Source organism: Cupressus sempervirens, chromosome 5, assembly GCF_028749045.1.
Source record: "Cupressus sempervirens isolate cs-2001-9-10 chromosome 5, ASM2874904v1, whole genome shotgun sequence".
Taxonomy (NCBI): domain Eukaryota; kingdom Viridiplantae; phylum Streptophyta; class Pinopsida; order Cupressales; family Cupressaceae; genus Cupressus; species Cupressus sempervirens.
In genome coordinates, this window is record NC_143122.1 from 389,616,348 (window position 1) to 389,644,189 (window position 27,842).

General features: G+C 37.6%; 1 protein-coding gene across 1 annotated transcript in view; it reads left to right on the plus strand.

The window, feature by feature from the left end:
* The window catches only part of CCS (copper chaperone for SOD1), a 154,101-nt gene that overhangs the window by 34,626 nt on the left and 91,633 nt on the right, over positions 1-27,842 (plus strand). Inside the window, exons 3-4 of the mRNA XM_089830739.1 lie at positions 22,635-22,707; positions 22,932-23,066. Of these exons, the coding sequence (XP_089686865.1) occupies positions 22,635-22,707; positions 22,932-23,066 (208 nt within the window). The remainder of the gene's footprint in view (positions 1-22,634; positions 22,708-22,931; positions 23,067-27,842) is intronic.

Here is a 27,842-nt window from a genome sequence, read left to right on the forward strand (position 1 = left end):
CAGTCACACATGCAGTGAGCGATCATGTGGTGAGCAATTCCGATTCAATTGTGTATCATAGTGCATTTAGCGATACAAAGAGCTTGTATAGGAGTCTCAGGGTACATAGGCATCATGTGGCTAGTCAGTTGAAGGTGAGTGATGGTGACATCTCTTCAACTTTTGAGTATTACGATGCAATTCGTTAGATGTTAGATAGATATGGTTGGGGTGCTCCTATTTTAGATGAGCATGGTGATAGTAGACTTTCCCTAGTAGAGGTTGATGCACTTCGAGAGGCTGTCAGGATCTTGAAGCATAATTACTCTCAGTTAGTTGCTAATAGGGATTACTTAGGGAAAGAGGAGGAGGTGGCTGAGCTCACTTAGGAGCTTGGGAGCTTGGGGTGACTGTGGACTCTCTTCAATGTACTCAATTGGTTCTTCAAGATTCACAGTCACGATTGGATGAGGTGACTGTGGAGTTGGAGCATGTACAGTCCACACCAACCCCAAATGCAGTTCTGTTGCACATTTTGGCGGTTGGTGGTGAGTTTGCTTCTGTGGGTGGGGATGAGGGATGTGATGATGCGGTAGTCGCATCCATCCAAGATCTGGGTGCAGTAGGTATAGAGGAGTTGCGGGCATTAGTGGAGATGAGCTCTCATGGTGATTTGCTTCCTTCTGCCGAAAGCGAATCTATTTCTTCATTTCATACAATTGGTAGCATTTGACAGTTGGCAGTGCCATGTTTTCAGAGGGATCAGTTGTGGGTCGCGGGGGAGCAGGTTGACGCTTCGACAAATAATTTCTACTGCATAGTCTTTCATGGAGTATCTTTTGGAGAGTTTGGATGTGCGAGAGGATTCATACAGAGTGTCTGAGGGTACTCTCATCCGGGGCTCTTGTGCTATTTAGTGGTTGGTGGGAAAGATTATAGAAATTCTGTCTACGATGCTTCCCCACAAGGATCTCGTGGTCAGGCTTGCTGAGAGAGTTGCCTAGGATCCTGCGTAACCAGTAGTTTGGAGTTAGAGATTGGAGTCGTCTCCTAATTCCCACTTTGATATGATGAGCCCTTGAGAGAGATTGGGAGTTTTTATCAACATTACATTGTGAGGAGTGCTCATCACTTCTCTTTTTGACCCACAAGTAGAGGATTTGGTTTCACGTAGGTGTCGGTTGGCTCCAATTTCATACCATCCATTATCAGGTGGGTTGGCACTATCTTTTGTAGATGGGATTGGTAGTTGCAAGTTAGACCACTTGCAGTATCCACACGCCCAGGGCAGTTTATCAGAGTTTGGAGTTGGTGATAGTGATTTAGGTACTTATGGTCGTTATCATCTCCATAGTACAGTTGGGTGTGTGTCACTTTGATAGGGACTTAAATGTTGACTGAGCTGGTATTTCAGTTGGATTGAGTTTCGATGAGTTGTTATCACCATCAGCATGTACAGTTAGTTTCTAGTTGATTTTGTCATTGATATCAGATATTTGGGTGTTGATGCTATAGGAGTTGCTTGTACATTGTAGGGATAGTATGCAGTTCTGCCCTTGGGATCCAGGTGGATTGTGATGTTCATTTTTTGCTTCAAGATTGCTTGGGGACAAGCAATCTTAGGACTGTAATAGCAGGCTCCTACAGTTGGCTTGGTTAGTTCACCATCGCAACCCTCGTGAGTTGATAGTGGGATTTGAGGTTCTCAGTTGTGGAGTTATAGGCTTTCTAGTAGCCTATGGTGCATTTTGGCTCTGTTTGAGGGACTTACTATTTATGGTAAGTCAAACTATTGATTCCAATGAGCTCAGTTGAGTTAGAGGAGTTGAGTGATGCTCTTAGTTTTTGTTTTGGGCTCCAAGAATCTTGGAGGAAGCGTCTATTTATAGTAAGTCACCTCGTCAGGTTCATTTATTGTCTTTTTTCATCATGATCACTTTGGTTTTGTCAGATTTTGATTCTGATGCATCTACAATTGTTTTCGCAAGACGGGTGAATTATTATTATTCATTTAAATATGTTAGAGGTTGCTATTTTTGTTGGTATTGTATGTTGGCCACCTTGGTATCATAGCTCATTGGATCCGGGTTGAAAAATCTTAAATCACGGGCACAAGAAACAATGGCCTTGTGTGTGAGAATATTATGTTATGGCAGAAAAAGTTCATTTTGGGAATTAATAAATAAATTATAATGACACTTTATTATATTTTAATGTAATGAGGAAGCTTCTTAAGTGGAGTTTATTTGGGAAACTTGTGCCATTTGGAGATTATAAATATGAGCCCATTTGATGAGAAAAACATCCGATTGATTATTTACTTTTGTTGCATGTGAAGAGTTTTTGATGTTTGGTTTTGTGCCCTTGCTGAAGTATAAGGGTTTAATGCTGGTTGGTGTTCTCCACTACTGAGGTATAGTGGAATTAATTCTGGGAGTGATTAAATTTTGAATTGATTGAGTCTTCCTTCTATATATGTTGTAACTGAGAAGACGTTGGGGTTATTTGGAAATCAATTGCACTTGATTTGGAGAAAATTAAACAAGTCCGCCTCCACCTTTGATGGCTGGTTTTTGCAATTCTAAATGCTGATTGTTTCATGGTAAACTTGGTTGAAGGCCTGCTTATTTGGTATTATTAAAGAACTCTTTCCATTCAGAAATATATGGGCAACACATAAGGAATAGATAATATTAGTTGTTATCAATTGTTTGGTATTTCATCTATGCAAGAAACTTGAAGTCTGATTTAATAGGTAATTATGAGTAGTTCATTACACATATTGGAATTGAGTGCGAGATTTTAAAACATCATTGATTGCCAAGTGTTTGATTAAATGCCAAATTATTGATTAGTAAAAGAGATTGACGTTTGTTAAAGCTATAATAGGTTAAGGGTTATTACAAATGCTGCCCTATCAATCGTTTGTGAATTCGATAGTCTCTTAGCCAATCTCTGCTGATGAAGCTTAAGTTTCTCCACACACTCTTTCAAGGCATTTATTTTCCTTATATTTTCCTCACTACTCCGCTAGCTCTCAAAACTACTAGGTCTCCTATATCCATCCATTGGTGGAAAAAGCTTTAGTGCTGGTCACTCATAAAACAACAAAAGATCTGAAATAAAAATAACTTTCCTACCACACAGGATGACAGGAAACCACTCTTATACCATTGTAATAACCCTAGGTTGACTCTTAACTGTATTGGCAAAATTATTGATAATTTTCTTAATTGTCTTTCAGTTTGAATTGAAATATGTATCACTTGAGTTTCTTTTTCTTTAATGAATATGGAAGACCAATACAAATTAATTGATGCTAGGCTAATAATTGTTTTACTATTCAAAGCTGCAACCTCACACACAATTGAAATTTGCAAACACTACAATTTCTAATTCATCATCAAAGTTGGGATTGCAATTATTTTTTTATTCAATTCATTTTTTTACAAAATGACAATTCTAACAAAATAAATATAACCAGTATAAGAAACCTGGAAACTGATTTGTAGGTGCATTCATTGGAAACTGCAGCAAATTGTATATCTTAACACAATTTCAAATGCAGTCCTCAGAATTGAATCCACAATTCTTCAGCTATAGATACTAAACCCTTATACTTTAGTAAGGGCACAAAATTTCAGAACTTCAGAAGTGTCACAAAGGCAACAAGAGAAAAAATAATGTTCAATCGGATGCCTTTCCCATCAAATGGCCTCATATTTATAATCTCCAAATGACACAAATTTCCCAAAAGTACTTCAATTAAGAAGCTTCCTCCACACAACATTAAAATATAATAAAGTGCCATTATAATATAATTTCTTAATTGCTTTTGGCTCCAAAAATGATTTTTTCCACCATAACATAATATTTTGACACACAAGGCCACTATTACTTTTGCCCACGTTTTGAAACTTTTCATCTCAGTTCCAACAAGCTATGATATTGAGGTGACCAACATACAACACCAACAAAAATAACAACCTCAACATATTTAGATGAATAATAATGATAATTCACCCATCTTGTGAAAACAATTGAAGAAGTATCAGAATCAAAATTTGACAACACCAGAGTGTTCTTGATGAAGAAAGATGATGAATGAACTTGGTAGAGTGACTTACCATAAATAGATGCTCCCTCCAAGATTCTTGGACACCAAAGCGGAAGCTCAAAATAAAAATTAAGAGTATCACTCAATTCCTCTAATTCAACTGAGCTCATCGGAACTAATAGTTTAACTTATTATAAATAGCAAGTCCCTCCCTCAAACAGAGCCAAAACACACTATAGGTTGCTAGAAAGCCTATAACCCCACATTGAGACCCTCATATCCCACTATTAGCTCACAAGGGTCGCGATGGTAAACTGACCAAGCTAGTTGTAGTGACCAGCTAAAAATGGGGAGATTACAACCCTCCCATCCTAAGATTGCTTCTCCTGAAGCAATCCCAGAGCAAAATGAACATCACAGTCCACTTGGATCCCAACTGTAGAACTGCGTACTATCCCTGCTATGTACAAGCAACTCCTGTAACACTAGTACCCAAATAACATACATCAACATCAGAATCATCTGAAAACTAACTCTAGGCACTAGTGAGGGCAACAACTCATCAAAACTCAACCCAACTGAAATACCAACTCTGTCCACACTCGAATCCCCATCAAACTGACACTCATACCCAACTGCACTGTGGAGATGGTGACAACGATAGATACTTGAAAGTTGAAACACTACCATCAACTCCAGCGTCTACCAAATTGTCTTGTGTGTGTAGATACTGCAAGTGGTCTAACTTGCAACTGTCAATCCCATCTGCAAAAGATGGTGCTAACCCATCCCATAATGGATGGTATGAAACTGGAGCCAACCCACACTGACACAAAACCAAATCCTCTACCCGTGGGTCTAAAGAGAAGTGACGAGCAGTCCTCGTAGTGTAATGCCAATAAAAATTCTGAATCTCTATGAAGGGCTTATCAATATCAAATTGGGAATTAGGAGACGACTCCAATCTTTGACTCCAAACTATTGGCCATGTAGGATCTTAGTCAATCCTCTTAGCAAACCCAACCACGAAATCCCTGTGGGGAAGCATGACAGACAAAGTGTCTACAATCTTTCCCACCAACCTCCGAATAGCACAAGAGCCTTGGATGGGAGTACCGTCAGACACTGTATGAATTCTCCCACACATCTGAACTTTCCAAAATATACTCCATGAAAGACTGTCTAGTAGAAATTATATGCACAAGAATTGACCTTCTCCCTAGGTATCCACAGTTGATCCCTTTGAAAATGTGGCACAACAGAAATCACATTGCACTTCTCAATTGCTACTCTCACTTCTTCCATACTTACTGCACCCATATCTTGGGCGGATGTTTTTGCTACATCATCACACCTCCCATCCTCAACCGTGGAAGCAAACTCACCACCAACCACAATATGCAACTGAATAGGGTCTTGGGCTAGTGTCAACTGTACCTGCTGTACTTCTATGGTAAACTCATCCAACTATGACCATGAAACCTGAAGAGCCAACTGAGTACTTTGAAAAGAGTCCACAGTCACCTCAAGCTCTTGGGTAAGCTCAGCCATCTCAAGCTCCTGGGTGAGCTCAGCCACCTCCTCCTCTTTCCTTAATAATGTCTCATAACAGTTGCCACCCCACTCCAGAAGGTAATCCCTGTCAACAACTAACTAAGAGTAACTTCGCTTCAAGACCTTGATAGCCTCTCGAAGTGCATGAACTTCTGCTAGGGAAAGAGTACTATCACCGTGCTCATCTGACATAGGAGCACCCCAACCATATGTAGTTGGCATTTGACGGATAATATCGCAATGCTCAAGAGTTGAAGAGATGTCACTTTCACTCACCTTTAATTGATTGGTCACATGATTCCTCTGTAATCCCTGCCTCCTATGCAAGCTCATTGTCTCACTAACTGCACTATGATAAGAAACCGAATCAAAATTGCCCACCACGAGATTGCTCACTACATGTGTGCTATTGACCTCACAGACATCTGCAATTGAGGTACAACTACTCGGTACCTCAACCAACATCTGCTCTGAACAAGCAGAAGCCCTTCCTGTATCACACTTCGTGCATGACTCTATTTCCTCAATAGAAAGTCCTTGTAAATCTTGATCCCAAGACCCATCCAAAACCTCGTCAAAGTCATCACCCAATAACATGCAAGGGGTATCATGCACAGTGCAACTCATAACATCATCAAATGGGTCATTAGATGTTTCCATACTATCTGCATACACATCTCCTAATAAAGCCTCAACTTTTGACACCTGACTCTGCACTCGTGACTTTGCACTAGTGACTCGACGTCAGGCTATGAATCAATAATGCTAGAGTATGAACCCACATCTAGTGACTTCGTTGTAACACCCAAATCACCAACATTAGCTAGGTGACTCCATACATACATTGGTCCCACCTGAGGAAGCAACAACATCCTATACTAGAGCAACACTACAAGATCTCACATACAAATCTCCAATAATAATCCCCTCATCGAGAGAGCTTGAAGTATCAGTGGTAACAGCTGCATCAACTGTCTCAACACTAATTGTGGCAACAACTCTGTGAGCTTCAACCTATTGAAGCTCAATGTCACTATCCTTCGTTGCCACTGACACAACCACATGTCCTTGTGAAATAAGTCCATCATCAACACTGCATATATGACTAGTAGGTGTCATACTAAACACAGGTACATCTGCATCATGGGCACCTGTTGGGAAAAACTCAAGCCTCCTTGCCTACCTTCTAAAGGTGGAAATCATATACCTCGGTGCCCTCTCAACCGTTTCAGGATCTGATAATCTCTCTACTAACCTTTGCTTGTTCATCGTCTTCCCCTTTGGGAAATTAGCATCCTCATGGTTCCCCCGACCATAGTATCTACATAACATGCTTTCACAACTTTTTGTAAGGAAACTTGCAACAAAAAATATAACTGTTTCCACATAACCGACAATAGATCTGAAATAAACATCTAATTGAAATTCACATGCAAGAGAATAGATAACATACGCACAAAAAATGTGACATAAGATATATCCTGGGAAACCCTTATTGAGGGAAAAACCCAACCTCCAAAAGCAACTATCACCATGTATTATTCAACAAAAAATACCATTGCAATATAACCATAATAGCCTTCAAAGCCATAGCCACAACCAAGCAATCCATGTGAACAAACATGAATCCACACATCCCATGCAATGCTTCCAACCTTCACAAATGCTCCCTTAGCTAATTTGTCATGCCTTGTCTTGCTCAACTTTCCTTTTTGCCCTTTTTCCTTCTCTTTGTCTCTACAACTACTCGTGTGGCTGCTTATAGAGTAGTAAGTCCCACAAAATCACCAAGTGGTATTACATAAACCATGTGCTACCTAAAACATTGAGCTCACATTTAATATTGGACATTTAATTCTTTTTTCCCAATATTAAATAACTGCATCAAATACTATCACAATGTTACAATACAACTCATCAGGCATATCCCATGGGAATTTTTACATGTTGCATGCCCATCTAGGTGCTCCTAGGTGCAACATTACATAATAAAATAAAATATTTCAATAAAACAATATTATGCAATGTGTGCAACACCCATAATCTCAACAATCTCCCACTTGTATACATTGCATAGGGTCAATCCGCAGCCACATAAATGAACAAGGAAACAATCCCTCCTAGCACATCCACCATCATGGATCAAAGTACACCATGTGCTCCATTCTAGTATCCCCAACAAAATCAAAGTATCCATCCTCTCAAACATGAATGATGCCACCTCCCATTATGCCACTATCACGAGACATACATAGAAGCCATCTAAAGAGAAAACCACTCAACCTGTCACACAAGAATCATAAGATCTTGTAGCAACTGAAATTCCAAGCACAAACACCTGATCCAAAAGCAGTTACATGTATCCATAGTTGTCAACATCCATAGCTGAAATAGCACCCACCACAAGTGCCAACTTATCCAACTATCCATACCTCCAAAGGTATACCAAGTGAATCTCATATCATCAACATATCCAATTTGTAACCTGCAATCACAAGCCTCAAGAGCAATACCTACCACATATATATTAAGAAGCTCCCACTGCAAAAGATAATTTCAAATTTATAACCAATCCACTCACACCATCTCAAAAAAGTGAATCCATGTAGTATCAAAGACATCCACAATACATAAACGAATAACTTGCAAAAACAACTCTCATAACAAGCTTCCAACACTCCCAATCTCTCCACAACCAACAAAGGAAAGAGATAAAGGAATAACCATGCCATCTTACATGAACACAAACTAGAGATCACAACCTCCAAGCAATCTCAAATCCAATGTAAGTGAATCCAAACATCCAAAAAGATAACCGAGACTAAAGAGAAAACCATGCAAATCATAACTTGTATCATGTCCTTCTACACACACCTCTAGATGTAAATTGTGCCAAGTAAGATCTCCATAAAATCCCAACCAAGAAACCACAACACCCAAACCATACCATATAACTAATCATAGATGTAAGCCTCTCACAAGAAGATCAAACTCATAAACCATTCATAAACCAAGGAATAACCATTCCTAATCCAATGAATCCGCCCAATATAAAACCATCTCCCAAACTCACCCAACATAACAACAACATATGCACATGGAGATTGCCAATGTTAAACCATCTCTCAAATGAACTCTGGAGAACTAACTCATGTGCCATAGCTCAAGATCCATATTAATGAAAGACAAGCATAAACATAATACACTTGAGAAAAATAATGGGCTATACCTCTCAAGTAGTAAACCGCCGAGTAGACTAAGAGTGGAGAATGAGAATGATCATCAAGATATCCGAGTCTCCATCAAGATATCCGAGTCTCCAACCAAGACTTATTTAAGAACAATCTCCTCTCAATTCATATCAGGTGAATTCCCCTTGGACTTCTTTCTGAAACTATCAATCGTACCAACAAATACTTCTCTAATCCAAGAGAAATCAGCATCACCACTGTCTTTAAGTATCAATGGGCACCTGTAACCTATCAATCTATGCCAACTCCAAATGCAACATAGCAATATCATGAAGAATACAACAAATGACCAATGTACTCAATACCAAAAAATTAAACCAAGATCGATGTCAAAGTTCTACCATGGCCTCAGGAACATAAATATGACAACATGATCTAAACCATCTCAACCAAAGAGATAACATGCTCCATATGAACATACCATAACATGTCAAAATCTCTAAACGCATATCAAGAGTATACTATGACATAATAATAAAACCATCATATTTCCAAGGATAACATGTCAAATAAAAGTATAAACTGCACCTTTACCAAGAATGCCATGACTCCTTAAGATGCAACCATCTCCACACACACACCATGAAGAACCATCTCCATACACCATAAAGAATCAAGTGCACCATGCAAATGTCAAAGATGCTTCTATAGCAACAACATCTAAGACATCCTCCAACATCTGCAAACACTTAATAAATATATCAATGCCAAAAACTCTCACTTAATCATGGTACCGAGTCCCCCATGGCATCATAAAATCCTTCTCGTACATGATCCTCCAGCTCTATACACACAACTAAAGAGTCAGTACCAAGTGAAATCAAGATATCCAAACCAAGAAGATACAAACCAAACCAGGAGCTAATTCTGCACTGCCATCTCATTGCTATCACAAGCTCCCACTAAATTGTGTATCCAAACTATCCATGACATCATGATGCAAAACACCCTCTAACCATGATAATCAACTAAGGCATTAAACCATCAAAGAACTCAATGTGCACATCATGAGCTTCTCAAAAGAAACCAAATAAACATGATCTTCAACCAAGAAGATATACCGCCATAACTAAATTGAGAATCCAAACCCATGAACATCAAGGATGTAACTGTATATCCAATCATGTCATGCCAAAATTCATAGCACCATGATCATATCCATGAACTGAGCATCTAACTCTCAAAGTTTCCAACTTATCAGCATAAAATAGTCAACTATAATCCTCCACCATGACTATACCTGGTAACATCTCATCCCTTCTACATGAAGAAAAATTAGTAAATCATGTGACTAGGGGCATAGACAACTCAAATCCAAGCCACAAATATGAATATGCATCAATAATGAAAGATCAATGGGCAAAGACAACCCATATCCAAGCGATAAATGCAGCCTATAAGTATAGACTGCTTACAACATTGCACAACTTATGGACTTAACAAGTCATCATACATATCCAAACCAAACACTGATATCCATATCATCATGAGACCAATCTGAAATATAAGCTGAGTATACAATGACATCAAATCTCAAATCTCCAAAATATACAATGTTATATGCTCACAATGTTACCATACTCAATATATATCATAAACTGGTCAGATCAATATATCATCTAATAAATCATGCCAAACTTGCACTCAATCTAAACCAATGTGTAGATCTTTCCAAGAGCTTTCTGTTGACTAGTCGATGTTCAAAATTCGACTCCGTATGCCCAACTTATATCCAAAACTGTGTTCAAAATAAACAATATCTGACTTTCAAGCTCTTAAAACTTAACAAAATTTTAAAATCATAAAATCAAACCTACATCAAGTTGTAGTGCTTTGAATTAGCTTTCCAATGATTGTAAGAAGTCCGACATCCAATATTCTGAGTGAAAGTTATGGTCGTTTTACCAAAACAATCTTTTTACCATTTTCACAGCAATTTTTTTGGGTGATGAAAATTGTGACAGGATTAAATTTGACGGCTGTCACAAGCTGAAACTAAAAGGACTTTGCATTTTCTATTGGCATGGCCAAACTAGGGTATATTATATATCAAAATTTATAGAAATGCCAATCCGGATCTAATGGTGAGGTCTATTTTTGCCTAGGATGTCATTTTTACAAGCGCCGCCCAAAAACCTTTATTTAAATGAAATATTTAAAAAACAATTTTGTTTAATAATTTCATATGCCCAAAATTTGGCAACATCCCATCATAACAGTAAATCCAAAACTCTCAGATCTGCAATAAACAACCTATGAAACCCATATATCTTGCTAAATCTTTTATTCTTTCATACATTCTCATGGATTCAATCTAGGGTTACAAGAAGAAAACCATAGCTCTGATACCACTTGTGAGGAAACTTGCAACAAAAAATATAACCGTTTTCACATAACCCATAATGGATTTGAAATAAATATGTAATTGAAATCCACATGCAAGAGAATAAATAACATACCCACAAAAAATGTGACATAGGATATATCCTAGGAAACCCTCATTGAGGGAAAAACCCAACCTCCAAAAGCATCATCACCATGTATTATTTAACAAAAAACACCATTATAATACAACCATGAACGCCTTCAAAGCCATAGTCACAACCAAACAATCCATGTGAACAAGCATGAATCCACACATCTCATTCCACGCTTTCAACCTTCACAAATGCTCCCTTGGCTAACTTGTCAAGCCTTACCTTGCTCAACTTTCCTTTTTTCCTTTTTCCCTTCTCTTTGTCTCTACAACTACCCTTGTGGCTGCTTATATAGTAGCAAGTCCCACAAAACCATCAAGTGGCATTACATAAACCATATGCTACCTGACCCATTGATCCCACATTTAATACTAGACATTTAATTCTTTTCCCTAATATCAAATAATTAAATCAAATATTATCACAATGTTACAATACAACTCATCAAACATATCCCATGGGAATTTTCGCATGTTGCACGCCCATCTAGGTGCTCCTAGGTGCAACATTACATAATAAAATAAAACATTACAATATAACAATATCATGCAATGTGTGCAACACCTATAATCTCAACACTTTGCTCGCTTTAACAGACTTGTGCGAAATTGTTCCACTCACTGCATCTTCGACATTGTAGCTATCATAGGACACCCCTTTGCATTGTACTGAATGCGACTTTTTGGCGTGTTATTATTGCTATTATTATTGTTGCCTTGTCCAATTGATTTGGTATCCTCCTGGGGGGTATTTGAATTGGTAGGTCTTGGGGGTGTGGTTGGTGGGGTTTCCTGAACCCCTATCAAGAGCACTTGAGTGATCCTTACTTTTAAATTATAAGGGTACTCTTTAATTGAGTGTTAGGGCACTTGACAAATGTCACAAAATGATTTCTTGGGACAATTTCCCCTTGTGTGTCCCTCTCTTTTGCACTTTGTGCATCAAGCTTCCTTGCTCTCCTTTGTTTCCTTCTTTGCCCTCATTTCCTTCATCATCTGCATCATGTCTTTGCGGATTGCCTAGATTGTCCATGGCTCCATCACTGTCATCGTCCGTATTGCCATCATCACTCGCCCTCTTTTTTCCTCTTGATATCTTACTCTCACTTTTGATGTCCATTGACCTGATTTCACATCTCCCTTTAGGAAGATGGAGGTACTACCTTCATTTTCTTCTAGATGAATGGTGTCAGTCTTATAAACCATCTCTTCTTCAACCTATTGGTTGGTTGACTATCTATTTTACCAATTACTTCCTTTAACCTATGATGGTAAGCTTAGACTTTTTCAGTTTTCCCTTGTGACACGTTATACATTTCTACTATCACCTTGTCATCATTGTAGAGTAGTCTAAATTCCTTTTCGAAGGCATCTTTGACTTCATTCCATGTTGTCATGTTTGTCGCTGTGAGGCCTGTGTACTGATCAATTTCTATAATTTTGGGGGTGGTTGGAAATGCTTTCAACCAATAGTCTTTGTCATTTTGACTGTTGGCTTCCCATATGGCTACATGTGTTTTACAGTGATGAGTGGCATCCTCAAATCTGTTTCCATTGAATCTTGAGAGTTTTATTTGTGTGGGATAGTCATCCTTTGCATCCACATGACACCATGTGGGTTAGTTATTCTCCTTGTCCTTGTGCTTTTGTTGCACCACCAGGATTGCACAAGTCTTCTTCACTTCCACCATCGTCCTCCTTGCTCTGGTAGTGTCGATACTCCCTCCAACTGGGAGTCTTTGGTTGCGTTTCCACTATCCTTGGCAAGACTTCCTATACCATGTAAGGTGCTCTCAAAGAGGTCCACCATGTCGCCTTCAAGTTTTCCCTGTCACCGTCCTTTAAATGTACAGATGGCTTTGTTGGTGTAGAGTTGCTCTCCTCATTATTTCCCTCCTACGACCACGAGATGGTTGAAAGTTGTAGTTCGTGTGCAAGATCCTCCCACTCCTCTTGTGTGGTTGACATTTGAATGTTCGCACATGTGTTACTCTGTTTGGATGGGCTGAGAGATCTTTTTGCCAACTGTCGCGACCGTTGTTGTCTTTGAGCTTGTTCTTGGATATAGAGTGATTTCCTTAGGGTATTTCCACTTCCTTTCCAGTTTGTGCCTCTTCCTTTGTACGCCTTATATTCTTGTTTGGCAGAAGGGGCATTATTTTTTCGAATTGGTAGAGGTACGACGTCTACTAGTATCTCGAGGTTCCTCTTATCTCTGTTCCCTTTCTTTGTATTGTTGTAGTATTTGTTGTTAGTGGCATTCTTGTTACCTTGCCTTATGTTCTTTTTGGAATCCCAACAACATGTGAGCCAACAATCTTGTTAGGCTACCCAAAAGACCGCACATTGGAGCGTTCATCATGAGTTCAACACATATTGTACCAGTTGGTAGAGCTCTCTGATATGCCTCCCACTACATGTATGCATCTACCGCCGTGCCCCTCCCACACGTGAACCAAGTCCTATGTCAACTAGTTTTCTCGAGTGACTTTTGTATTGTCCTCCATGTGGTTGTCAATTACCACTACTTGTTCACTAAAGGTACAACCCATTGTGCTACCATCCGGCCTATCTTCCCTTTGTTTGACCTCTAGGTTTAAACTTAGGCAATGATGCCAAAATAATAGATGCCTAATTTGAGATGTATTGCCAATATAATGCAAGTATAACCATTCCACATACATTATTAACCAGAGAGAATTAGCCTAGAGAGTACAACATACAAGGAGATACGATAGAATCATATGGCTTTTCATAACATCATAGTTTCCTTTTACAATCACCATGATCCCTTGCTTCCTTCCATTGTGGATACAAATAGACCCGATAGTTGGGTCCACCAACCAACAGTAACTGACCTTGTTTGGAACAACTATTTTATTACTCTACCGCTTAACCAACGAAGTATTATTATGGTATAATAGCCACCTACAACAATGTTCTTCATGTGTAGAACTTATTCATTTTCTTTGTTCTTTAAATTCTTCTTGATCTGAATCTTGCCTTTCTTTTTGCATAACTTGATTATCAAAACTCCTTGTTGTCATTCACTTGAACGTTAGCATTTGCAGTCCCAATTCCTTCTTTTGCTATCACCTTCCTTGAACTCTTCATATTGTTGTTGTGATGTCCATCCGCAAGCTCAATCCTTACAATCCCTCCTTCAGTGGCTTCGCTTGATCATCAGCTTCTACGATCATCTCCAATTTTCCATGTATAATTCTTGCAGAACAAGAGGAAATGTTCGTGAACAAGATGGAATGCAAACAGGTTTTGAAGAGCTTGAAATAAGTCATTATAAAATATCCTTTCTAAAAGAACATAATTTTAACTTTCAATTTACACAAAGTGAACACCTTCAATTTCTCATTTCCCCTTGATAATCTTTTAATGCTCACTGAAAATTGCATGTTTTTAACACAAATTTTTCCTGAAATGGCATTTCTTTGGTCTGATTTATGATTTTGTTTTCAAACCCTTGTTCTGATTTAAATTCTTTCCTTTGATCTGGGAATTTAACTTCCATATCTGCTAGCAATACACCTTAATCTAGAAAGACCGGTTGTTCTTGCTTGAAATCACACCTTAAGTTTGGAAAGTTGTTAGGATCTCCTAGGCACCTGCTCATTATGTTTCCTAATTATCCTGAGTCTGATAATGTATCTCATCCTCAAATCTTACGTTGCTCAAGTTTGAATTCTCTCCACCATGCCTTCATGAATTTAATCTTACTTTCCTTTCTTGCAAATTTGTACTGGGGATTATGTTATCTGATATTATGAGTTTCTGCATTTTACTTCTGACTCTATCTCCAAACTCTTTCTTCACTGACTAGATCTGGAAGTAATGGCTTGTCTTGGCCCTCCAAAATCAACTTCAATGGATCAGATTTGCATGTATTTCTTCTCTGCTCTGTTGGTGATTGATTTGTGTTTTGAATTTTATTTGAAATGCTCCATTCAATCTCCTTATATAGCCTCCAAGTGGATGTTAATGAAGGGCTGTGTCTGTTCCCTAAGGAGGACCATCTTGGGTTCATCATGGTTGCTTTTGCATTCAAAATCATCACCAAAGTATAGATGTAGTGGCAGATATAGAGATGCTAAGAGGTATAGATGTAGAGTTCTGGGAAGAGGGAGAGGGAGAGCGAGAGGGAGAGAAATGGATGGATATAGAGAGAGTGACATGTCTAGAAATAAAGGGGAAGAGATGAAGATAGAACTAGAGATAAAGATATAGTGAGAGAGGAAGAGGGACACAAATGGATGGAGAGGGAGAGATAGATAGGGGTAGGGAATGAGAGAGAGCAAGTGGTATATAGAGAGATAGAAATAGGGAGGGAGAAACAAGGTAGGTGGGTGGGTGTGTGTGAGTGAGAGAGTTATGGAGAGAGGTGCACATACATATAAATAGATAGGGAGATAGGGAGGCAGGGAGAGGGAGGGAGAGAAATAGAGAGAAGAGAGTGATGAGAGATAAAGAGGGAGTGATAGGGAGAGAGGGAAAATTGAGACAAAAGATGAGGGAGAGATGGAGACAGAAAGGAGAGATAGTAAGATAGATATAACTTAGGAAAGATACAAGAAGTGAGAGAAAGAGACAATGAGAAAGGTAGAGGCAGAGGTTTATAAATATGAACTAAGTTACCGATTTGTCTTGGTCTTGCCTGGATTCCAAATCAGAGGTGGATGGATGCGTGATACATGAAGAAGCCCTAGGGAAGCTGACCAGAAGCCAGCTACAGGCTTCCAGCTAGCTTCCATAGGGCTTCCTCATGTATCCGAGAGCACCCATGGGCCTAGCAGCCAAAACCATTAGAAAAACCCAAATAAAAACTTAAGTTGCCCAATATGCATGTGCTTAAATTGATTTTTTTTAGATTATTTTTTGCTATGAAACCCTTATGTGAATTTTGAAGCATTCACAACTCATTTTGGAACTTTGTTTGCACCTACAACCAACCACTTGTCATTGGGTCTGTAGTTTGCATTGCCATTATGAAGCCAAGTTCGATATTTTTTAAGAGGATTGATTGAAGGGCGAGAGATAGCTTTCTCAAAGGAGTTTAAATCATTCAAGGTGAGTGATCAATCCCATTCTTGAGTATTTTGATGAAGTTTTTCTAGTTCTTGAATAAAATTTCCAAGTTATTTTTCAATTTTTTTATTTAAAAGATATATAAAGAAGTAAGTTTGGGTATCTATTTTAGTATTTTTTTCACTTCTTTCCACTTGTATACATGATGTTCATAGTTGTTAGGACCTAATTAAAATCTATTTATTTTCTTATAGAATAGGTTGCAAAAACTAGGCAAGAATGGATGCTAGTGGTAGTGCTAGTCAAAGTTCAGTGGGGGGCAAAGGAGGACAAGGGACTGATAATTGCAAAACTGATATAGGTTCTCCTTTGTGGAGACATACAACACAGATGTTACAGGTTGTAGGAGTTGGCTCATACTATTGGAAGTGCAATTATTGTCAAAGCAACAAAGGAAAACCTTTGAATAGCTTATATTCCCGGGTGAAGCTTCATTTTATGGGCCCTGTTGGCAAAAGATTTGGAATGTGCAAAGGCAAAATGGTACTAGGATGGCTAGTGCAGAAACACATTCCTTTGTAAGAGACAAGAAGTTGTTGATGCATTGGTCAATAGATTAAAAAAAAGCTACTATCCAGGTCCATCCTCAAAGAGCAAGATTCATGTACCCATTGAACCAATTGTATCCTCCTAACCCCCATTCTTGCAAGAACCCGTGCCAATGAAGGATGAGGAAGAAGTGGGAACTTCAATCCGCAAAAGAGGCCTATTGCATACTGCATTTAAAATGGAGGCAAGAGACCATGTTGATGAAGCTATTACACGTTGCCTCTATGCAAATGGGCTTCCTTTCAACTTGATGAGATCACCATATTGGAAGGAAATGGTGGTAGCAACCAAAGAATCACCAGCTGACTACAGAAACTCGAGGTATGCAAAGGTGCATACAATTCTATTGCAATAAGAGAAGACATAGATTGAGAAAAACCTTCAACCAATAAAAAAATCTTGGAAAAACTCGAGTCTAACTATTGTGTTAGATGGTTGGAAGGATATAAGAAACCAACCACTGATTAATGTGATTGCAATTTTCCCCAAAGGGGCAATGTTTTTGAAGGCTGTTGATTGTGAGGGGCAAGTGAAGGATTCCAAATTCATTTCTAGAATTCTCATTGAGGCCATTGAGATGGTGGGTAGTGAGAATGTGGTACAGGTGGTCATAGGTGATGCCAAAAATTGTAGGGGTGCGGGTGCTTTGGTTGAGAGTCGGTATGACCATATTTTTTGGACCCCATGCATTGTTTAGTCCCTTAACTTGATCATGTAGAAGATTGGAACTCAATAGATTGGGTGAAGAAAATATACCAAGAGGGGGAGGAGATACAAATATTTGTGACAATCCACCACATGTCACAATCCATTTTTAGATCACACTCCAAATTGGAGTTGCTGAAGGTAAGTTAATTTTTTTAAATTACTAAGTTTCATGGATTTGTAATTTAGTTGAAAATTAAAATTTGGAATCTTATTGTCAATTGACATATTGTTAACTTGCTTAGGTTGCTGAGACACGTTTTGCATCTCATTCAATTGTTATGAGATGACTCCTCAAAGTAAAAGATGCAATGAGCCAAATGGTCATTGGTAATCAATGGAGCATATGGAAGGCCTCAAATTCAGAAAGGGCATAAAGGGTCAGGGATTTGGTCTTAAATGAGAGTTGGTGGTCTTGTGTGGTATATGTATTGGATTTTACCAAGCCCATCATGACTATGCTCCACTTTTCTGATATAGATACGCCTTGCTTGGGGGATGTGTATGATGGCATGGACACCATGGTTGAGAAGGTAAAACATTCTATACAAGCACATGAGAGTGACCCTGCACAAAGCGAAACCTTATGCAATCAAGTGGAAGCAATCATCCACCATCGCTGGAATAAGATGACTACCCCATTGCACCTCCTTGCATATGCCTTATCTTCTAGGTACTATAGTGAGGAGGTACTTGGTATGTTGGGTAGAGTTGCACCATTTGCGGATGAGGAGATTGCTGAGGGGTGCCACAAAGCTCTTACAAGACTCTTCCCACTTGAAGAAATGCATGAAAAAGTGAGGGAAGAATTTAGGCTGTTTGCTTCGGGGTTAAAGCATTCTCCATTTGCACTAAAGGATCAAAAATAGAATGGGAGCTATCACATGGTGGTACATGTATGGTCAACCTTTCAAGCATCTTCAACCTCTTGCAATCAAGGTCCTATCACAAGTGATTTTTTAATTTTTGTCTTGTTTTAAACTTTTATGTTCACACTTGCATTCTAGAATTTAGTGTTTCGCACATTCTTTAAAATTAATTGGCTTTTCATTTGTATGTTTTGCGACAACTATCTAGGTTGCTAGTTCTTCTACTGCTGAAAGGAATTGGAGTACATACTCTTTTATCCATTCAGTGAAGTGCAACCAGTTGGGCTCCAAGAAAGTTGAAGACTTGGTCTTTGTCTACACCAACTTGTGTCTTTTGTCACGTAAGAATGATCATTACAAGGAAGGAGCAAGAAAGGTTTGGGATGTAGTCCTTGAGTGTGCGGATTTGGATGCAACATGTCATGATCTTACTAGAGTTGGAGATGGTGATGATGATAGTGTGGCATGTGGTGCATCTGGCATAAGTGGAACCATGTTTGGTTCAAATGATCTTTCAATAGTTGGAGATGATGATGAGAACGTGGATTTTCTTGCGAGTCCTTATGATTTAGACTCTGATGCATATTAGTTGATTGAATCTTCAAGCATTAACTAGTTTTTATTTTTTGGGAATCTTGAACATGACCTATTTGAACTTATTGTCTAAGACCAAACTCTAATGTTGGACGAACACATATTGATATATCATATGAATTTTGAAATATCTTGAATTTTGATAAAGGGTGAAGTATCATAGTCATACTATTGAATGATTTGTTTTTGTACATTTCTTGCATTTCTTTGCATAGATATGTGTGTGTGTGTGTTTCCTCCCTCATCCGCATCAAATATTTTTTCCCCCGCATCTTGTATTTGCTTTTGGAATCCGCATTCAAATCGGTAACTTATAATTTAAAGATATAAGAAGTGATATATAGAGAGGGAGGTAGAACGGGATATATTAAGGGGGAAGAGAGATGAAGGAGGCAATAGAGGAAATTGATAGAGAGAGAGGGGTGAGAGTGATATAGAAATAAAGATAGGGAGGGGGAAACTTGGAGTTGTGACATAGAGAGAATTGTTAATATATAACATTAAAGATAGCGTATTATAGTTATAAAACTGTGTATACAAGGAGTAGATATAGATAGCAAGGGAGAAACACAATGTGCCTATGTGAGTAAAGTGTATTACAAGTAGTTAATATAGTTATATATAAAATATATATCATTTTCTTGAATATATATGTTTTGAGTTTTATTAATCAGTTTGAAAAACCTAGGGGTTATAACTTTTGCACAAGAAAACAACTTCGAACATGAAATTAAGAGTTTTTGCTATGCTGCGGGAATTGAAAGTAGTTCTCATCTTTCTTGATCCTATATATTAACAGCTGCGGGAAAAACAACCTTGTCTAGAGCTTCCATCAGTGAGCCTCCACTGACCAGGTCATTAGAAATGTTTGGGATCAAAATTAAGAGTTTTTGCTATGCTGCGGGAATTGAAAGTAGTTCTCATCTTTCTTGATCCTTGAATATATATTAACGGCAGTGGGAAAAACAACATTGTCTGGAGCTTCCATCAGTGAGCCACCACTGACCAGGTCATTAGAAATGTTTGGGATCAAACCACACAGAGCAGTCAAAAGTCAAAAGCCTTGAGTCCGAAAGTTAAGCAGTAAAGGAACTACTCACCCAGCATTGAAGCAAAAATCATTTGGGAAATTCATTGGCTAACCAAAAGTGTAAGATTTTTTTTTTTAAACTTGGGAAAAAATTGGATTTTCAAAAACATTTAAAATTGTTAAAAAGAGCCACCACTAACCAGGTGACTGGAACTGTTTGGCATGAAACCACACAGAGCAGTCATAAGTCAAAAGCCTTGAATCCAAAAGCTATGCAGTAAAGGAAATACTTACTGAGCATAGGAGGATATAACTCATTTGGGGAATTAATCAGCAAGCCAAAAATATAAAATTTGGATTTTCAAAAAATTTAAAAATTGTAGAGAAAGAGACAAAAAGTATTATTTTAAAACTTAAGGGCATTTCCATAGCATAGAGATACAAAGAGAAAATAAAATATAATTGGACTGATGAGTTGTAGTAAATAGGTTTTGTTGTTTAGAGTCATATTGTTGATTGCATAGGCAAATATTCAGTCAACTTTTTAAGAGGGCAGTCAGAAAATAGTTGCACAAGTGTGAGATCAAATATTAGCCAAGTCTATGAGGTACCTGAGATCAAAATGAATTGTAGAAAATTTATATTTTTCATTTATATTCATATTGGTGATTACACAGACAAATATTCAATCAACATTTTAAGAAGGCAGTCACCAAATAGCTATCTAAGTCCGAGATCAAATATTAGGAAAGTCTATGAAGTAATTTAGATCAAAACTTATCAAACTTTTAAAAAGGGTAGTCACCATATAGTTGTCCAAGTCTGAGATTACATATTAGCTAAGTCTATGAAGTAACTGAGATCAAAAGTTATCAGACAGTAATCTAGCTACTACAGGGAATTTATCAAAAGTGTAAACCATTTTGAAGTGATCCAAGACTTTCATTGTGATTGAGGCAAGGAGTTTTGTAGGGATAGCTCAATATTTTAAAAAGCCATTCATTATAAACTATAGTGGTTCGTTGCTTCCCCATTATTCATTGCGTATTGTGTAAATGACATCAGTTTTCTTTGTATGTGCTATACAGTCTTTTTCTTCAGGTTCAAAATCCTCACTGGTCAAATGAGGGGGAAGATTGACTGATTAAGACATTAATGGTGGACACTTAGTGAAATCTATATGATCTTAATGATGCTGTTTCAGGGTTGATGTGGCACTAGGTAGTCTGCTCATAAGTTGGTGCTGCATTTGTTGCTGGTTTGGCCAATAGAGAAACAATGCATGTTTACATCCAAAATCTTAGCACAAATCATATCTAAGACACTGATGATAATCATAGTGGAGTCACAATCATAAATATTGTTAGTAATGAGTTAAAAATCCAAACCCAGTGGACTTGATGTTTTGGTCAATCCATATTGGTTTAGTTTGTATTCTGTAGTGTCTCTTACATCATGCTAACTTCCCATAACAGTGTTTCTAATATCATGCTATCTTCCAGTAGTATTGAAATGCCCTTGATTACAGTTTTTGGTGGTGAATGTCTTCTTAAGGCCACACTATAGGAAGATTTCTACTGAATTTTGTGTTTACCATGACTATGATCTGGTAGTTAAAATTTCCACTCTGTTCTGTTTTTTACTTTCGCAGATTGTCATGTATAAAGCTTATGCCCACAGATAAGCTACATAATCACAAATAAAGTTAGAAACAAGCTCAAAGTTTAAACTCTATGGATTCCATAGTTTCCTCAGGTTCTTATTAGTCTATTCTGTATTTTGTGTGGTGTCTGATATATCTTATATTGATGGATTTAAATGCAATTGCATATTGTATTTAGCAGTGGTGGTCTTCTTGGAGCTGTAATATATGGACACATCTGCCAAATTCGCTGGTTTCCATGCTAATTATCCAGCAGTTAAATTTTCAGTGTGTTGTTGTTCCCTTAAGCCATTTTCATGTATAAAGCTTATGCTGATAGTTAACTCTGCAAACCTTTCTATGTTCCACACAAATTATATTGTCTGCTGAGAATGCAAGATAGAGAGTTCAACAGCATGTGCCTCAAGCTTCATCAAGTTGCTACTGAGTTGACAACTCTTTTTATTGCTGTTCTTCTTTGCAGTAAACATCCATCTGAAGGAATGCTTACTAACTAAAAAAAGCTATAGCTTTTAAAGTTTCTCTGGTCGGTTGGGTTCAGCTATTTAAATCTTAGACCATTGTAGTTCCCTCCTAGGTTTTGATTACATTGATTTTAGTGCTGCATTTTACCTGTTGCACAGATTTTAGTTTTTAAAAAATAAAAATAAAATAGGAAGTCTCTTGTGTTTGAGATTGATTAAGATAATTGCAGAGTATCTATATTTTTACGTCACATAGTGACTTAAATGTTGTTTCTCAATTTTAAGTTCTCACAAGCTTCCATCGTAGATGAATTTTGACTGGCAGTTGAATTTCTAATTGTGACAGACAGAATTTATGGTAGACATGAAGTGTGAGGGATGTGTTTCGGCTGTTCGGAACAAGCTAGAGCCATTGGATGGTATGTAGTGATTTATATTTTCTACAGTTATGGAAGACATATTTTTCCATGGTCCATAAGCAACAAATTAGTTTTCTTGAATTATAACACAAGTAACATTCTCATTACTCAGCAGATGTTGATTGTTGATCAATGGTCACTATGTCATTCTTCACTTTTTAACTTTCTTCAATTTTTTATGGTTCTTGCTAGATTAATCTGGTTGAACATTTATTCTTTGTCAGGTGTGAAGAAAGTAGATGTAGACCTGCCTAACCAGGTAGTCAGGGTGCTTGGTTCGTCACCTCTTAAATCTATGACTACAGCTATTGAACAATCTGGTCGGAAAGCACGGCTGATTGGTCAGGGATCACCTGAAGGTATATTTGCTTTTTATATTCTCATATATCAATATATCTTAATTTTTCCTAAAAGAAGGGCAAATGCTTTGACCCGGAGCTATAGACTGGTGAGGCCACAAATGGGGGCCTCGTCCCCAATGGGATTTGAACCTTGATGGCAGGAACGAAAATACATCAACTTAACCATCACAACATAGCACTTTTGGCATATCAATAAGTCTTAATTGTCTGTACTGAAAAGAACATATCCTTTCAGAAGATCATGCATTTTATTTTCTGTGGGGAAAGGTTTTGGTCGTATAATGGTGCTTAAACAGTAAACAATGAAATAATGGGACAATAACACTTGAGGAATTGATATTTAAATAATAATTTCTATTCATGATTGTAAATAGACTTGAGTACGAGGATGGGCACCTGCTTAGTATGACAATTTCCAACCAAAATATTCAGAATTCGTTTATCATTAATACATCCTTCAGAAATGAAAATTGGGTTTTAGTTTTATAATTTTATTTAGAAAATAATTGAAGTTAGTCTTTTCAGTTTTCTTAATCCTATATATTATTATGTTTTACTTTATTTTTATTGTTGGGATGAAGATACTGTGAAAGGTGATTTTAGGGCATGCAATTTTCTATAATTAGGGTGACTTCAAACCTCCATTTATCTTCCATCAAATGGTGAATAATACCTATTTCTCTACCACCATATCATTGACATTTGTCTTCATACTTAGTTGTAATGTTCCTGTTTGGGATAGTCTGTATTTCTTCCTTAAACAGTAATTCCAAACTTAAGATAAATATTGCTTTCTATATATATATATATATATATATATATAATGTTTTTATAATATTTGATTATAATTCTACAAATAATTCTTAAAGTAGAATTAAATCTCCTTCAAGTTGTGATGATAAATACTTTGTCAAATATTATGAATTTATTATAATATTCAGATCAATAAATCACAACATGATACTCAATGTCAATCATTTTGTGAATTCTTCGGGAATACTTGCAATTCTGCTGAATTAGAGGTTTTGTTTTTAACTCAATAGTCACAATACCAAGGATTTTCGTCCTTAGCTTGCTAAAGTGCATGAAAACATTTTCATCCTTCCAAGTCTTTGACCACCTTGGATGTTTCATGGCCTCTTTGACCAAGATTTGCTTTCTTGTTTAAACTGGACAAGAGAAGGAAAAGGTTTTTGTCCTTCTGATTCTCGTGGACCCAGAAGGGATTTCGTCCATCTGATTTGCATGATGTTCTAGAATTCGAAAGATGACTTGATGTATTTACTAGAATATTGTGATTTTATGCCTTAATGAATTACACTTCAATAAATTTCTGCTTCATATTTATTGCTGAATGAATTGATACTCAAAAATATGAATTTCTGAGTTGATTGAGATACCAAAATTTTTGAATTAGATTCAATCAGTGATTCCTGGCGATGCATTTCAACCAGAATTCCAAGCATTTCAGTAATGGGTAGCGCTTTGAGGATGGTGGAAAATGTTTCCTAACCATCCCCGGGCAAGCAGATTTTCTAGGGATGTTTTTGAAACCCGGAAATAGCATGAGTAAGGACGGGAAACAGCAGACAATCCCTGGAATGGCTAGGGATGACTGTTTGTCCTCAGCGATGGAAAACAAAAAATGATGTCCAGCCTTTATTTATTTGCACACTGTTTCTAAAATGGTGGTTCTCACACTTAAGCAACCCTAAAATGACTAAAACAACACAAAATAGCCTATTCTCTCATTCATTTCATTCTTATTCTAAAGAGTGCAAGAAAGGAGAAAGAAGTGGGTTCGAAAAAGAGAAAAAGGAGGCAACAACAGGGTTTCAAGGAGCATTTGGAGGAGTTAGAGCATTAAAGGTGTGTCCTTTCTTTCATATTTTGTTTTCTTGTAAATTTTTATCCAAAGTTTAAAGAATTAAAGTCCAAATATATATAATTCTTTTCCCCTTATATTTTAGTATTTTGAGCTTGCTTTATACATTAAACATGAGCAGTGGCAGAAGAATCAATGGTAAGAGTGATGATGAATGGCAAGGGGAGGAAGTTGAAACTGGGGGTGATAGTGGAAGTGGTGGGGGTGAAGCAAAACATGCACCTACATGCCCCTTGGTTGTTTTAAAGGACTATGCACAAGGTCCTTTTAACTCCAGAAACCTCTTTTCCTTGTTCATCCAATAGATGTCAAATATTTTTTTGGAAGGAGTAGGGTGTATTTATATCATATATGCAAAATTGAAATTAGAGGGAGCTACACAAGGGTGCGGTCTGATTTCTTAGGTGTTTCAGGAAAATGAGTTCAATTTGTAAAGATCTAAAGAGGGATGAAAGCTTAGTGTGTTGTGGATTACATGTGGGGGTAAAAAATGAGCTTGAAGGTGTGCCCTTAATTTTATAAAGATCTAAAGAAGGATGAAATGTTAGTGTGTTATAGATTGCATATGGAGGCAAAAAGGAAGCTTAAAGGTGTGCCTTTGTTAATGCATCATCCCGCACAACCATCTATGCAAAACCCTAGGTCATCCAGTGGTATTGGTATTCATAGTGTGGAAGCCAAAAAAAAGGAAGGCTAGTGAAGGTGGGCAGCCAGGGTCAGAATTAAATTAGTTCACTATGTAGTCATAATTTTTGAGAGATACTTCCATTGCAGATTTTTTTTATGCCTATGCCATCCCATTTCGTGTCACTTGTTCCCTGTCAAAAAATGATAAAAAATGTAGCTTGTTGATCCTTCTTTTGTACTCGTTGGAGATCATAAACTGCACACTATCCTCTTTGACATAGCATATTTTAAGGCAAGTTTACTGACGGAGGACATGAGGCAAACTTGGGTATGGACAGGTTGTTCTATTGTCATGAATGGGTTGACTGGTATTAGTCATTGGCCACTCATGAAGTTGGCTCGTATTTCTTAGATCCATTGATTGTTAAATGAAGCACAAGGATGTAAACCTCCAAATGCCATTTTGAGAGAGATCATAGAGGAGCTTGGGCCTTCAAATGTTGTTTAGGTGATCACTGATGCAACATGTGTCTGAATTGGCTGGTTTGATGATGGTGGGTTCTTTCAAGCTCGTTTTTAGGACTATGTGTTCATGTATTGAAAAATGCATTGATAGACATAGGGAAATTAGATTGGGCAAAGGAAGTGGTGATATACGTAAGAAATATTCAAATGTTTATTTGCAACCACCACACCTCACTCACTTTCTTAGGTAATTCTCAATGAATGAATTTCTCAAACTTGTGTAGACAAGATGCGTTGGTGCTTCCATGTCTCTGCCCCATACCCTTGTTGTAGGCCGAGCAAGTGGTGTTAGACTGCTAGTTACTTTGTTTTTTTCCCTTCATTGTTTGATTTTCCTCGCTGTTGTGCCATAGGTCGGTGGATTGTTTTGATCATTATTTGTTTGGCATAACCTTAACTCTATTTTTTGTAAGGAAACTCAGGTGTGGAAACAACTTCCTACACTAATCCATTAAGGAAAGTATTGTGCAAATTCCTATTAAATTCTTACAATTTCAGATTCGAAATAATGTAAACAATAATATTGCAGTCAACCATGGATACAAAAAACAATTAGAGAAAGAAAACACATAAACACAAAGATATGTCGGTGGGGAAAAACCTTTCGGTAAAACAACCCCACCACTCCAAAACTTGCACAATGTATTATCTTTAACATAGAAGGTTACAACACACTTGCAATGCAAGCTCTTTAGGAGAATGACGACAGAGAAGACCAATCAAGTAGCAACATACCATACCAACAATACACTTTCTCACTCTCCAATCTGTAACCCTAAAAACACACATATCATGCTCTTTCCCTTTTAGGGAAACTTCCAAAGAACAACCGTATTAGGGTTTTACCGTTCTCTGGAAAAATAGGAACCCAAATTTTTTTTCCAGTTGATGCCCCAAACCTCGCGTGTGAGTTTGAGACTCGAGTGTACAATACTCAATGATTAATTGCCACGTCTTCACGTCTTCACCCGTCATCGAATCTTCCAGAGATAACTCTTAAGTGTCATAGGATTTCGTCATAACCGTTTCAGCCATGATCTCCTTACACACAATTCAAGATGTCGACACATACAAGTGCAGTGACACATCAATTTGCCAACTAGACATGCACACTCACACTTGATTACATTATTTGCAAAAAAATACATTTACAAAACAGATAATAAGAATAGGAATTATCCAAGGTCGAGACATCTTATTCCTAACATTTTTTTCCTTGGCGTTCTTGCTTTGGCTTTGCATGTGTGAGTGTCAATCATTTCAAGGAGTGCCTTTAGGATCAACTAGGGTAGATTTCAATCTAGTTTGTATGCTGGATGGTCACTTCACCTATTTATGATGGGGTTGAAGGAGGCATGAAGGGCAATAATGGTGAACCTGAGATTAAAAGCAAAGCCCAAGATGGTAATACAAGCAAGCTTTCTTACAAGGTAGTGGTTGCTGAGCAGTTTTCTCCTATTCCAAAAATAACAAGGTTTGAAGGGAACTTTGGCAAAGTGGGTAATGGAGGAAATCATCTTGGAGAGCCCAACTGCAATGGAGATAGACCAGGAGTGGAGAGTAGAATGCATTCAGCCAAATCAAACCCTAACACCAATAGGGAAGATAAGGAATCAGAGGAAAGTATGACCCTCACTTTGTCTCCAAATGATAATATGGTTAAAGCAATTATAAATGAACAAAATAGGCTTAAGAATGTTGCAGTATTTTTGTGTGTATGGATATTAAATTTCTCT